At 37.8% G+C, this 15,377-nt stretch overlaps 1 protein-coding gene across 1 annotated transcript in view; it reads right to left on the bottom strand.

The window, feature by feature from the left end:
* The window catches only part of THSD7A (thrombospondin type 1 domain containing 7A), a 455,382-nt gene that overhangs the window by 168,636 nt on the left and 271,369 nt on the right, over positions 1–15,377 (bottom strand). The window contains exons 5-6 of the mRNA XM_060020445.1: positions 9,879–10,034; positions 8,347–8,559 (exon numbers count right to left, since the gene is read on the bottom strand). Of these exons, the coding sequence (XP_059876428.1) occupies positions 8,347–8,559; positions 9,879–10,034 (369 nt within the window). The remainder of the gene's footprint in view (positions 1–8,346; positions 8,560–9,878; positions 10,035–15,377) is intronic.

Below are 15,377 nucleotides of genomic sequence, written 5' to 3'. Positions count from 1 at the left end.
TGTGGAGAAGGTTATCTTGTGTTTTTTTGTTCAAAGCCCTCTGATTCAAGAGTAGCCATACCCTAGAAACCAAAATTTCCGATTTCAATCTGAAATCAGGTTCTTCTGACAAGTAACATAAAACAAGGATTATATGAAGTCATTATCTTAAAGAAAATCATTTTTCATAAATCACTTTGTGAAAAGCACCACACTAGTGTATAGTAAGATCTTGAAGGAATATGTATGTTAGGTGCAGGACAAAAGAGTTTCATTTGGGGGGGAAAGTTAATTATCTGAATGATTCAAATTTTTATTACATCTACAAATTAAAATATCTTTCAATATGAGAGTTATATTTTCCATGTCTTGACACCTTAAATAATTATTCAGACATTCAGCTAAACAGATAGATTCTGTAGGACTGAGTCCTTTCTAAACTCACAGGAAAGGTTTCTGAATACAGGATTTAATTAATAATAAGAAGATTTAAGCACTACAATAAACTCCTTTTTTAAAACTTAGAAAGGAATAACAATATACAAGTAAGGGACAAAAGCACTTGAAATTTACAAGGTTTTAAAATAAGCACTAATCCTATCATCTGAGATAATTTTTTTTGATGTGTGCGTGGTATTATGTGGAAGATACAGAGCACAATTCTGTTTAAGAAGTCAAGTTCTATCATTTTAATTTGATCAAATGAGACTGTCATATTATTTGTACATGATAAGAGCCTATATATTTATTTTTATATTTTCTGATTTTTATTTTTCCCCTCAAAAAAATCTATAATTAATGGAGAGCATTAAATGACTTTGAAAGGCACAGGAAAGAATTTGACAAATTGCCTCATGGGGCAAAACAGCTCCTCTGAAAGTAAGAGCTCAAATCAAATACGTGAAAAAAATATAAATAAGAAAAGAGTAGCCACACCCGAATTGTTGTCCCCGAGATGCCTCATCTATATTTGAACTAGATGCAGAACATGAGATAGTGAACTTTAAGCCTGATGGCATAACTGCATGAGAATTCTGATGGTCTCCAGTGGAAAAGGGGTGTACTTTGCATGTGGGAGGAGTGAAAACAATTGTGACCAGAGGGTGGACTGTAGTGAATTAAATTCTTTGCCACAATTCTTCATAACGTCTCTCATCAAGCGGTAGAGCCTATTTCTCTCATTAAATCTGAGTTGTCATCAGGACTTCCTTTGACCAAAAGAATGTGGCCGAAGTGACACTGTAAAAGTTCAAGAGGCTTGTCAGCTTCTGTTTCTGTCCTTTTAAAAGCAGTGCCCTACAACCACCAGGTAAGGAAGCTGGTCCAGCTTAACGGAGAATGAGAGCCCCTGTGAAGAAGCACCAATGCACCTTAGCAGGCAGTTAGCATCAGATGCAAAATACGTGAGGGAGCCCGTCATGGATCTTCCTCCAGTCACAGCCAAACCTCTCTGAGTGAGCACAGTAAAACTGGAACAGGAACTCCGCAGAATCATGGGAAATCCTAACTGGTTTTGTTTTCAGCCAGAGAGTTTTGAAGTGGCTTGTTATCCGGCAACAGTTAAATGATACACGGCCTGAGAGGGAGGAAAGACATCAGAGGAATGGAGAATCAATGAAATCAAGGGAAAACGAAGTCTGACAGGGGAGATAAGAGATGAGCAAAGTCACAGAAGCAAAAAAGGGAAGGATAAGGTAAGGGATGAGATGCATCTGTTAGGTTGAAAGATGTGCCTTCTATCGTACTGGCTTTTACTGACCCAGCTATGAGAAAACTGGCTGCCCTGGGTTGTGTTAAGGCACTTGACCACTTATAAAGTGAAAGACTGTTTTCTTTTGCATTTGCCATTTGAAGTGGTAGATAAACCTTAGGGGGAAATTTATATCATCCTATTAAGTGGCAAGCAAACTACTGTTCACTCAACTTTCATCTGAGGTTTCTGCTATAACTAACCTACTATTAAGAAGAAAATTCCTTATAAAACGCTACCCTTTGCTAAGACATTGCTATGCAAAAGAACGCTGGCTCAATCCTGATGGCTTCCTTATAAACAAAAAAATACTTTTTATTTACAGTATATCAAAAGATATTATAATACACATACCACACACACGCACACGCGCACACACACACACACACACACAGAATATAGATCAGGGTATCTGATGCCAGATTTTTTAAGGCCAGAATAAAATTGTGATTACTACAAACCAATACTGAAGAATAACCTATTGTCTTAAATGTTCTAAAAGGCTATAATGACTTTCATCTTTACAACAAATTGAATAGAGAATCTCAATGCAATTATAGGAAACAAACTCTTACCAACAGTGTTAGATGATCCTAATTGTAAAGTAAGGGACCTTAGATTTAAGCATAATATCCAACCTAATTATATTGCAAACGCATTAAATGGCATAGCCTTCTACAGGAAGGAAACTCCTTAGTTGATTTATTGCTTAAATTATGGAAAAACAATTCAGTTAAAGGACGTATTCTTGCATTTAAAAGATCAGCTTTTCCATGTAATGACTGTGTAATCTGCGTTAAGAAGCAGATTCCAGTTCCAAAGAGTGATCATGCTTTTGAAATTGTGTTCTCAGCTAGCTCCACAGATATTTCAATTGATCTGAACTTGAGCTCTTGCCAGTTTTTGAAGCAAATCCTAGGTTAGTTTCCCTTATAAACTTAAACAAATTTTATCTTAAGTTTTCATCACTCCTCCTTGTGTATTATGATGTTCTTGTCCATCACTGATAAATAATTATGAAAAGATATAGCACAGAAGGTATTATCCTGATGGAAAAAAGCAAAAATATACTTTTTGTCTCCTCTGTCTCACAATTTATCAGTCATTTCTAGGGTGATCTTATTACTTATTCTCCAAACCAGGACAATTTCGGGGACAAATGGGAGTGCTATCAATAATGACCTCAAGAAAATGGTACTATCCTGATCAAACCCATGAGACCAAATCACCCATTTCATACCAAAGGGTATTTCCAGTTATCTGTGGCCATCCTCAAACTTTTTCTCTTTCTTCCTTAAGATCCTTACTCTCACTTCTCCTCCTAGAACTATCTTTCATTCTCTTTTATCATTCCCAAACTGCTTACCTCTCTCCCCATACTACCAGAAGTAACTTAAAAATTCTCTTATTTTGCAGAACTCAGGTCTTCTCTTATCATCCAGGCAATGTAGAGAGTACTGCAGATTTGTCAACCAAAACTGTCCCAAAGTGTTTCCCTAAACTGGAAACTATATCCTCATGGGGATTCCTCTGTAGTATAGAAGACACTGTTACCAGGTTTTAGGTTTGCTTTAGTATACACACATTTATACTCCTTCCCACCATATTTGGATCTCCCTCCTATACAGTGTTCTTGCCCAGCTTGGAGCCCTAAAGACTCCTTTTACTGGATCTTTGCACCCATCTATCAGATTCTGCTGCTTATATCTCATTCTTGGCCTTTAGCTGAATGGCCTTGGGCACTAGGGTGGTCTGGCCAATATAGAGAGCTGGAAGTTTCCTGGACCCACCTTCCTCCTCCCAGCCAGCATCTGTGCACCAATCGTGACTGGTGTGAGAGTATAAAATCCCAGCTCCTTTACTTCTAAAGCTAGAAGCTTTAGGGTTTAATTTACACTCCAGAGTGTCTCACCTAATTAGACTGAGACTGCAACTCTGGTGTTCCCTGCAGAAAACAGTTAACTTAGCAGGCCTGAGAGTTATCCTTAGACACTTGCTCACTAGGCTGGCCTTTGGCTTGCCTCTGGGACCTTGAATTTCTGGACGGCTCCACATTCTCTAAATGATAAGTGTTGCTCAGGGGGCTTAAAGTATTCAGACGAACAACGTGCCTTATACTGAACACCTGCTTTCCTTCTGGGAGTCTGGAATTTTGGTATGTGTTAGGCAGAGGGTGACTGCATGGCTGAGCCAATATAAACCCTGGACTCCTAGGCTCAGGTGAGTTTCCCAGGTAGACAACACTTCACTGGTGGAAAAATTATGCATCATCAATTTGACTCCGCTGGGAGAGGACTCTTGGAAGCTTGTGCCTGGTTTTCTCTGGACCTTGCCCCATGTGCCTTTTTCTCTTGCTAATTTTGCTTTGTACTCTTTTGATGAAATGAATCATAGCTGTGGGTATGACCATATGCTGAGTTCTGTAAGTTCCCCTAGTTAATTAAAGAACCTGGGGGTGGTCTTGGGAACCCAAGACACACTCTCCTTTCACTATTTTGCTTCTTTATTCCCCCTTCTCTTACTGGCTTCCCCTGGGAGCACATCTTTAATAAACTGTGGGCATCCTAATCCTTGACATGGCCTATGTTTCTAGGAGGGCTTATGAATATTCTCAACCAGACAAAATATTAGTTTCAACTATAAGCTCTGTAGTTTCTCTCTTTCTATTCCTGGAATGATTTGCTCCTTACCCTGTCCTCTTTATTCCACATATCTTTATCCCCCTCCAAACTGTTACTCTTTAATAAATATATATTTGGACAAATTAATTCAGTGTTTATATAATTTGTAAATTGTATACAAATTGTAGTACAAGGCTTAAAATACAGCAGAGCAGTACTTCGCCCCATTTCTCCCCATACTGAGTCCTGTTTTCCAGAGACAAAAATTTTCCATTTTTTTAAGGAGCTTATTCCTGATTTACCTCAAGATATCAGGTGTGCCCTTACATTCCTCTTAATACTGAATACCTGGGGAAAGAAGAGTACAACATAAACTACTTGGGAAATAAATAGCATTCAAGTCTTCCCTTCCATCTACTCATATGTGGATACATATCTCATTCCAGTAGGAAGAAACTGGTGGTAAAAATTCAGAAAGACTAAGCAGTCGCATGACAAGCCCGTGCCTGGGATATTAAGTTCATCTTCAACCATCTTTCACGGTCAGTTCTTTTGGTACTTCTGATGCTATACAGAAATGGTTCCCCCAAAAAAAAGGCAGAAAAAAATTACTTTAAAGGCTTGCTTCAGTATTACTCTCTTAGCGTTCTTAATCATAGGTCTTCTTCAGCGTTACCCAAATCCAGCCAGTATGCTTTGGTGCTGGGAATCTTTGGGTAACAGAATCAGGTCTTAGGTTCCACCAAAACAATCCTTTTCTCATTTTAGTACAGTGATTCACAAACTTCATTGTGTATCAGAACTATCCAGAAAGCTTCATAAAAATGCAGCTTTCTGGGACTTGCCTCCATAGACTGTAATTAAGTCCATAGATAAGACAGGAATCTGACACTCCTTTACAAATACCAATAACAAAACTGTGGTTTTGAAATTCACACAGAAAGGTGTCAATACTCTGATATCTAGCATAGAACACATGGTAATGAAATATAGATGGTATCATTTATCTTCTTTCAACAGAGGGGAGGGAAATATGGAAACAATACTTGGTTTACAGTATCCTTAAGTAATCAATAAGATTATAGATTATTTTTTGACTTTCAGCCTAATAGCCTTGCTTTCTTCTGTCTCTAACCAACCAATTTGGGAAACAAAATACTCTTGCCTCACCAATTTACACCTTTACATAAAACACAAACAAATTTTGCAGAAACTGAAAGAAAGCAGATTTGGGGTTTTCTCATAGGTTTAACATTCTCTAGGATTCCACTCGGCACCCTGACGCATTACCACCAGACCTTTAGAGTAGTTCCTCTATGTGTGCCCACAGGTCTGGGATTGCTTTTCTGACAATCTTTAAATTATGAGTAATATTTTTTTCTGTTACACATAAAATGTTTCTCTCTTCCTGGACAGTCTAGTTGTCTTCTGAGATCTCTTTCACCTTGCATTTTTGTTACACCCCTCTGTCAGACAATCTACATGAAACTCCTCCTGGGTGCTCTCTCAACCCTCTGTCAACCCTGTTCCTGAGAAGATAACTGGAAAATGGACAATCACAGCAGCAGCCAATCCTAATGATCTCAGAAGCCTGGGTAAAGAACACTTCAGAAAAAAAGAGACTTTAAATGCTTTGAGATAGATCATTAACAAAGTGGTGAAATTTGTGAGGAAGGTGGGAGAAAAAACAGTCTTTCTACTATTTGCTAGATTCACTCGAGAATTAGGCTCTAATTCTTCACTTCCCTAGTTGAGCTTTAACTTAATTATAAAACAAAATCTATAGCCACAGCCAGGCCTAGAGGTAGAGTCTGTACAACTAATCAACTTTAATTCCCTGGGCTCGATTTAATTACAAAACGACATTTGGTGCAGCTGCTAAACACTTCCCAGGTGACCACATAATACGGTTGTAGTATTTACAGGTCTCCAGCTTTTGCACTGATTCGCACAGCACAATTATGTTTCAGTTATATATAAATTTGAACAGCCTCTAGGATTTATAATAAAACATTTTCTTGATTTTCTATATTCCTGTAGTTGAGGCAGTTAAAACACTGAATCGCACAATAACTAATATATGTCAGGGAGTAAAATGTGATGACAGAGGAGATGTCCTGATAATGAACAATAATAACAAACTGAATGTTAGCAACACATTTCTGACCTTTTAAAATTAATTCTGTTTGTTAGGTGGACAAAGTGAAACCAGCTTATGTATACTGAGTTATCAATTTGCCTTTTAGGTTATAACATACATTACTTTCCAACATAACTAGACATATCTAACTCATTCTTCTTCTTGTTCTTTAATGTTCCACAAGACAATTTAGGAGGTGATTATATGTGCTACATAGTACTTTTTAGCTGACAGAATTAAAATTAACCACTGTTGTTTTTAAAATAGCCACCTCCTCCAGTACATTTCAAATATACTCAATTTGCACAAACATCCAGGAAGACCACTGCAATACGTGAGACCTGATTTTTCATTTTATAATATTTAGGCAGAGGTTCCATGCACAACTAACTTTTCATCTTAAGAGTTTTTTTCAACTTAGTCCATGCAAATATACTTTTTATAATATCTGGGATCCCAGTTCCTCCCTAGGTCTATAGGAGGATAAGAAAAATTATTTAAATTGAGAAAAAGGAATCAAGAAGCAGTATCATTAAGGAAGTCACTAATGATACTACAGAGAAAAAAGCGGCATTCATCGTAAAATAGCTGGGGCAATAATCCCCTCTTCACCTTCCAACTTCAAGTGCTGGTTCAGATTTTAGCTGTCCTGCATGACTACCTTGGACCCTGGACAAAGACAGCACTGTAGGTTTCAAAGTTGAAAGGCTAATTTCTCAGTACTAGCAGTGTCTGTCAGTCTCTTACCCCAGAGAGTATCTTTCTCTACTGAGCAGTGATTGAGTCACAGGAGGTAACAATTCTGCTTGCTGGAAGAAAATACGATGGAAGGAATCACGACGGTTACCAGATGTTCCAGTGCCCCTGAGGGGGCACCAGAATGTTCCTGCATATGCTGTAAACAGCATCAACTGTCAACCGTGGGACCCTGGGGTGTGGTGCTCATGCTGCTCTGATGTGCAGAGTCTCAGAGTTGGAAGAACCTTGAAGATGCTCTTAGCCAGAGGTTTTACACTACGTCTCGGGGAGTTCTTTGTTTCCTAAGTGTGATTCAGGCATTGCTGAACAATAAGGGGGAATCTCCCTGAAACAGTTGCAGCACTCTTGGAAAGAATGTAAAGATCTTAAGTCAGGGCTGAAAGCAAGACAGGATATTTTATCCAACAAAAATCAGTCGTAAAAGTCCAAGGTAATTCCTATGGTTCAAGGAAAGAACTTTGTGGAAAATCCCTGTCCCAGTGGCTCTATGACATTCCTAGAAGGGAGGCCCTAGAGCTCAGAAGGTTGATTCAGGAACTCTAGGCTGCAATAGGCCTCGTGGCTTGGAAGTCTGGAAATTAAAATATATTACTAGGACACAGTATCAGGGTGGGAGACGAAGGCTTCTAAAGGCAAGTCAACCAATGCTTACAACCCTTCATTATTTACATATCACTTTCCATGGCAAATAGGAAAATAAAACACTTAGAAAAATGTTACCTTTCCTTGTTATTTTAAAATTTGTCAATTTTACACATTGCCTTGATGATGGTTTCTTATTCTATGATACCTGTTTTCAAAGTAAAGAATACCTTGTGATTGTTCAAGACCCTCTCCACAGCCACCATCAGGAAGGAAGAAAGGAAGGAAGGGAGGAAGGAAAGGAGGAAAGGAGGGAGGGAGGGAGGGGAGGGAGGGGAGGGAGGGGAGGGAGGGGAGGGAGGGGAGGAAAGGAAGGAAAGGAAGGGGCAGCTATTTCTGTGTTTGTAAATGGAACCAGCTATGATGTGAGAAGACATGAGATTTTAACATAAGGAAAACTGTATCTCCAGGGTCAAACAGACATCCATAAAAACAGGATAGATAATCTTTCTCACCATCACTGTTGATGCACACAACCTCTTGAATTTGAGTGCCTGGACCACACTCCCTTCCATTATCTGGTTCACAGTCTCCTAGCCTCACTGCTTTCCAGTCATAGCAGGATGGCTCCTCACAGGGAATGGCTTCCAGTAAGTGAGGGCAGCTGCCAGCGCCCCCAGAGCCTCCAGTGGGCTCATTGGTAATGTGCCGTTTCCTCAGTTTAAAACCTGAATTGTTGGGGAAGGAAAATATTTACTGTTACCATCATGCGCTGAATACTTCAGAAGGCTGAATGAAACTCCAAGTGAAAGCTGGATGAGGGTAGAGGGTAGAATTCATATCTGCTTTAATCACTAGTGTATCCTCACACTCTAGATTAATATGAGCTCATTAACAATTTATTAAATGAATAAACAGAATGGCCAAAGAGGGACTTTTGGTGTCAGCTTACTACAGTAAAAGTCAAGCAAGAATGGGCTGGAGAGAGATAAAGAGAAAGAGAGACAGAGAGAGAGGTGATTGGTTGATTTGGAAAGTCTGTAGTTGTAAAATGTTCAAAGACACAATAAAATCTCAACCTATTCAGAAATATTCATGACCAGACACAAGTGCTATTACTTTGAATTCCTCAACAGGATCACCTGGTTAAATTTGAAAAGGAACCTCTGAGAAGTTGGATGGTTTCAGGAAACTGTCTCTTGAAGGCTTAGTTGAATTTAGACTCTCCAGAAATTTGAACTCGGGATATAAACCATCTGGGCTCTAACAAGGAGTATTCAAAGTCCTGCTATGTGCTTTAATAACACCTAAGTGTTGCCCTTTCTGACAATGTATAACAAAATTAATAAGTCTGTCTACTGCTATGTGAATATATTGGAATCACTAGAAAACTGTCCTTTGAATCAAAATAGAAAAATGTTTTCAATTACTAGATCATGTGAAAATTACTCTACCAGGCCGAACATGTAGTAAACAATTGCATTTATTCTATTCCTTTTAGATATATTATTTGCATCATAAAAGCAATATTTATTATTAGTTTGTTTACCTTCAAAGTAATAAGTAGTTCTGTTTATTAGGCACTAGCTACAGGTCAGGCAATGAAATAAGTGCTTTATGTTTATCTCATTGAGTCTTTAAAGAAAATTTGGGTACCAGATCATATTACATCCCTTTTACAGGTAAGGGAACAAAGATTTAAATAAGTTAATTAACTTATCTAAACAACAGAGGACAGACTAGGTTTTCCAATCCACGTCAGTCTGACACCACAGCTCATCTTAACCACTGCACCAACTGCGTCAGATGCTCTCCATCTGTTGTCTAAATTAACAAGCATCTTGCCTACGTTCTGCAGTTTTAATCTTCTGGTATCATCACCAGAATAGGTTTATAATTCTTTTGTGCTAAAGATCAATACTCTTTAGCCATTCTGGAAAATACTGCAAACGAATGATCACAGGAACACAGAGCAGCACTTGTTAATAATTCATGGTTTGACCCAATTTGATGGGAGTTTTAAGCATGCCATTTTAATATTACATACCTTTTTTGCCTTGCTGGTCATTACAATTTTCGTAAGTACAAGGTCCCCAAGCTGTCCAGGGTGAAACCTCACATTCAATAGGACAGGGAATGTGGCACAGCTGTGTCGTATTAGGGATAGGGCCAGCACATGATTTCAAGTCCACTGGTTTTGAGGCTGTTTGGAGAAAAACAGAGGTTCCTTAAGAATTAAACAGGTTGTTATGGTCAATAATACGGTTTTTCAGAGCAGTTTTGTGAACGGAGAAGGAAAATGCTTAAAGAAGCGCCACCAAGACATTACTCGAATGCTTCTCAGCTCCATCCTGAGAATAAAAGGAGACAGAAGGAGTGGGGGGAAAAGAAGCAGTGTAGTACAGTCAGAGGAAACTGGGCTAGAAGGCTTGCAGACTGTTTGATCACCAGCTTCACCACTAATTAGTCATGCCATTAATAATGCTGAGTCTAACTTTCCTAGTCAGTAAAATAATCCTTACAGTTAATTTTATTTCTAAAATTTTATAGTTAGGTTCTAAAAGAGGAGAATTTAGAGGACTGAACAGAGTAGGAGGGGAACTACAGCTTTAACGTACATGGAAAAAATCTCCACTGAGTGGCTCTGGCAGAGAAGGCCCCCTTCCCTTTTGGTCTGCAGAAAGGTGACTGATAGATATGATGAAGGAAGAGCTCGGGCCACCAAATGGGGCATCTCTATCTCTGACTGCATGACTCACCAGATACTTTCCAGAACTTTAAAGAATATACTATTTGCATATGTGATCCAAAGCTCAGAATTGCTAAGGGGACAAATTTATAATTGTCCACGTATGTTCATCAGTTGACCAATGAACTGTGTATAAATACTGCTAGCCCTTGCTTCTCTTCTGCTATGATGACTGCAGTTTGGCTATTTTGTACAGCACAGGTATTTGATAGTTAACGTCAGAAGGTGTCCACAGTTCTGATTAAAAATGACTGAGTAAGAATGATACTTAAAACTTTATGGACATCACAAGAGAATCAAGTTTACTACTGTCATAAAAATTTTGAGGAGTAAATGTCTTAAGACACACATTTCCTTTAATAAAAGCTAGCCCCTGTTACTCTCTGATACTTTGAAATGCCCATGCATGTAGCATAGAAGCCTGAAATAAGCAAACTGTAGATACTTGTATATCCCTCAACTTTCTGCACACAGAATCATAAATGCTACCTAAAGACTATTATCTCCTCTTTCTGCCACAGCTTTTCAGTTCTGAAAAATATTCTATAGATTTTGTTTTTATTTTTTCTTCCTAGGAGTACTTATTTTCATCCCCTCCCACTCTCCGCCCCCCCATCCCCCACCCCACCCCGGAACACACACACACACACACACACTGCAGTGAAAATAAATGACTGGGCATCCCTAATTTGCTTAGCATGAGCACCAAGAGCATTCTCACTTAAGCTTATCAGAATTGTTGCTAATTTGTATCATAACATTAGGCAAAGCCAAAAATGATTCATTGGATTGCTTTCCAACAGTGAAAGTGCTTGGCACACTGATGACAGAAAATACAGGAATAAATGTTTCATTTCTCTGAATATAAAAAAATGACATCAATGATACATATCTCACATAAAACGATTTGTTTTTAATATTTTTACAGGTGTAAGAGTCTTGTGATGGTTAATTTCATGCGTTAACTTGCCTGGGCTAAGGGATGCCCACATAGCTGGTAAAACACTGTTTCTGGGTGTTTCTGTGAGTGTGTTTCTGGAAGCGATTAGCATTTGAATCAGTAGACTAAGTAAAGCAGATTGCCCTCACCACTGTGGGCGGGGCATCATCCAATCCATTGAGGCCTGAATAGAACGAAAAGGTGAAGGAAGGGTACATTCCTTCTCTTCCTGAGTTGGGATATCCATCTTCTCTTCCCCCTGGACATCAGAGTTCCTGGTTCTGGGAAACTGGGTATTACACCAGTGGCCCACTCCCAGGATCCCAGGAGCTGATTCCTATAATAAATCTCCTCTTACATACCTGTATATATACTATTGGTTCTGTTTCTCCAGAGAATCTTGACTAATATAAGTCTACAATATGAAGAAAAACTCCTATAACTGCAAATTAACATACGCGATTCCTTCACTTGTTGAATCCTTCAGACTATCATTTAAATTAGTGGTTATATGTATAATTACCTGAAAAGTCTCCATTTTTTTCCTTTCAATTGACTAAAAGTAACTTTAGTCTTTAGTGTTATTATATAGTGTTGGAAATTACAGTTACTATAAAGGGAAGTCTACTGAGCATGCAATTGTGAGAGCTATGATTACAGCCTGAAGAAATTTATTTTATATATAAGACTGAAAACTGTAGGAGGAAAATACAGTTTTTATTAAGGAAAAAGGTACAAACATTAATTCCTGGCCATTTTTCTAAAGCTTAATGTTAGCTCTTGGTGTATTTTGAATAAATCAAATAGAAAAATCGGTCACAGATTCTTCTTGAGCTATTAAAAGAGAAATGTGACAAATAAAGGTTTAAGGAAGTGTTGCTTGAAGCAAAATACTCTTAAAATCTTCTGCTAAGCTGAGCAAATCAACACAGAGATAATACAGTCCTTGAAAAATAGTACCAACTAAAAAGTGGTACTTGCTATCTGCTTCTACAAGGATTAAACCGTAAGCTGCTGACCTTCCACATACCCTGAAAGGAGTGCAGGGTGGAGACCAGGAAGGAGGCACCCTGTGCTCTGGGAAAAACTGGCAAAACAGGCCTTCAGATAGATATTTTCAGGAGAAGATTTTATGAGCCCAATTCTCGCGACTCCCCATAGCTGAAATGGCACTAAAATCCTTCATGGTGATGTCTGCTCCTTGTGACTAGCAGCAACCTTCTGCAAAAATGTGTGCTTGGTTGCATGTACTCCCCCTTCACCAAAATCACATATACACTGACCTTCCCCCCTTACCTCTTTGGAGCAGTTTCTCAGAGCTATATGAAATGCTGTCTCCCGGACTATAGACCTCAATCTGCCCCAAATAAACTTAACTCACAACTCTCAACATTGTGCTTTTTTTTTTTTCAGTTGACAATAGCCTCAATTTTACAGATAATTTTCTATCTATCTATCTGTCTGTCTATCTTTCATTAATCAAAGAAAGACAGGGGGAGAGTATTTTCTGTATGATTCTATTCCTTTGGTGATTTTCATTATAGGTTTTCTTATCCAGTATATGCTGATTTTTTCTGTTTTTTGCATTTTCAACTTTTTATTTAAAAAAACACCGTAAATAAATGTTCTCGGCTGGTTTTACAAATATGAATCACACAATTATTGATCTAACTGGTGGGGTTCTATCTTAGACCTTCCCTGGCATACAAAGAGTTGGCAAATGTGAGGCTACCACTTCAAGCCTCATGCCCATAGCACAGATTGACCAGTGGAGGTACCAGGACAAAACTACAGCCAGAAAAAGAGAGGGCCTTGCGTAGTGAGAGCACAGTTTCAACAGAGTCAAATCTGTGCCCATAAACAGTATATATGCTGATTAATGTAAATCACAGATACTAGTTTAACTCCTCAAAAGTGGTCTTTTTTTTTTGGCAATTGCCCAAGATTTATTTGGAATCAGTGTGATTCAATAATGAAGTAAAGAACAGACCTAGGAGATCTTACTGGGTTCTAATTTAATCTGTGGGACATAATTCCTATAGTTGTGTATTACATAATGTAGTGTTTATTGCTGATCCCTTGTTCTCAAATATCGACAACTAAATTTTCTAAAGTGGCCCAGTCATTATTCTTATATAATTTTACTAGAAATTATAAAGAAATTGTTCATCCAGTACAAGTTCCAAGGAAGTATATATTAGATTTTTTTTGTCTTATTGTTGATCTCTTGAAAATAAAGGAGACCTTTTATTGTTCTCATACGACTTACAGGGTTTTCAATTATATGTACTTTGTACGCTTCACAGGGTCATAAAAGAATGTCTGAACTTTTCAGGACTTAATAAAACAAACAAAAAAATGAAACTGGTGCATTTTTGTAGGTAGGTCTGAAATATTTTTATATTTGTATATTCAGAGTATTACGATGGAAAAGAAATTCATTATAGGAGGTAAACTTAAATCATCTGTTTCCAGTAATGTGGCCAATGAGGTACTCTGAAAATATATTCACTGTATAATCCCTAAGAACAGTGAATATATAACTTTTTGAATTAAATGTTTTATTCTGAGATAATTGTAGATACACATGAAATTGTAACCTCACAGAGATACCACATACCCTTTACCCAGTTTCCCCCAATAGTCAGATCTCACAAAACTATAGTATAATACCACAATCAGAATACTGGCATTGATACAGCCAGGGTACATGTACTGGGTTGAATAGTGCTGCCCCCTGCTCAAATGTCTACTAAAAACTCAGAACACAACCTTATTTGGATATAGGGTCATTGCAAATGTAATTAGCTAATGAGGTCCTACTGGATTCAAGTGAGTCCTAAATCCAATGACTGGTGTCCTTATAAGAAGTCCATGTGAAGACACACAGAAAGGAAGGCACTGCAATAATGGAGAGAGATGGAGTGATGAAGCTACAAGGATTGCCTACAGCCACTTTGCTCCTAATCTTAGAGAGAAAGAATTCAGTCTTTCGCCATTAAGCATGATGTTACCTGTAGGTTTTTGCAGATGATCTGTACCAAGTTGAGGATGTTTCTCTCCATTCTTATTTTTCTGAGAGTTTTTATTATGAATGGGTGTTGAATTGTGTCAGATGCTTTTCCTCCATTGTTTGATGTTATCATGTGATTTTTTTTTCTTTAGCCTGTTAATATGGTGGATTATATTAACTGATTTTCCAACATTGAACCAGCCATGCGTCCCTGAATACACTGTACTTGGTCCTAGTCTTCAATTCTTATAATGTATTACTGAATTCTAATTGCTAATATTTTTGTTAAGGATTTCTGTATCTGTATTTATGAGAGATTTTGGTCTGTAGTTTTCTTTTCGTTCTAATATCTTGGTCTCTGTTCCCTCTTTTCCTATTTTCTGGATAGAAAAGATCTGTTTCACATTGAGTGAGTTACAGTAGTTTATAGTTTTTTTATTTTTATTTTTTAAATTCCTTCTATTTAGTCTAAGTTGTCAAATATATGTTTATAAAGTTGTCTGTGGTATTCCTCTGTTATTTTGCTGTCTGTAAGGTCAATAGTGATAGCCTCTGTTTTATTCCTGATGTTGGTGATTTGTGTCTTCTCCCTTTTTTACTTTAGTAGTCTTGCTAGAGTTTTCAACATTAATAGTCTGTTCAAAGAACCAGCTCTTTGTTTCACTGATTTTCTCTATTGTTTTGGTTTTCAATTTCACTGATTTCTGTTCTTATTTTTATTATTTTCTTCCTTTTGTTGGCTTTCATCTTATTTTGCTCTCTTTTTTCTTGGTTCTTTAAGTGGGAGTTCATATCATTGATTTGTGTCTTATCCTCTTCTAATGTAAGCATTTAGTGTTATAAA

Source organism: Delphinus delphis, chromosome 9 (assembly GCF_949987515.2).
Source record: "Delphinus delphis chromosome 9, mDelDel1.2, whole genome shotgun sequence".
NCBI lineage: Eukaryota > Metazoa > Chordata > Mammalia > Artiodactyla > Delphinidae > Delphinus > Delphinus delphis.
The sequence above is the reverse complement of the archived record's forward strand: the minus strand, read 5'-3'. Positions and strand labels throughout refer to the sequence as shown.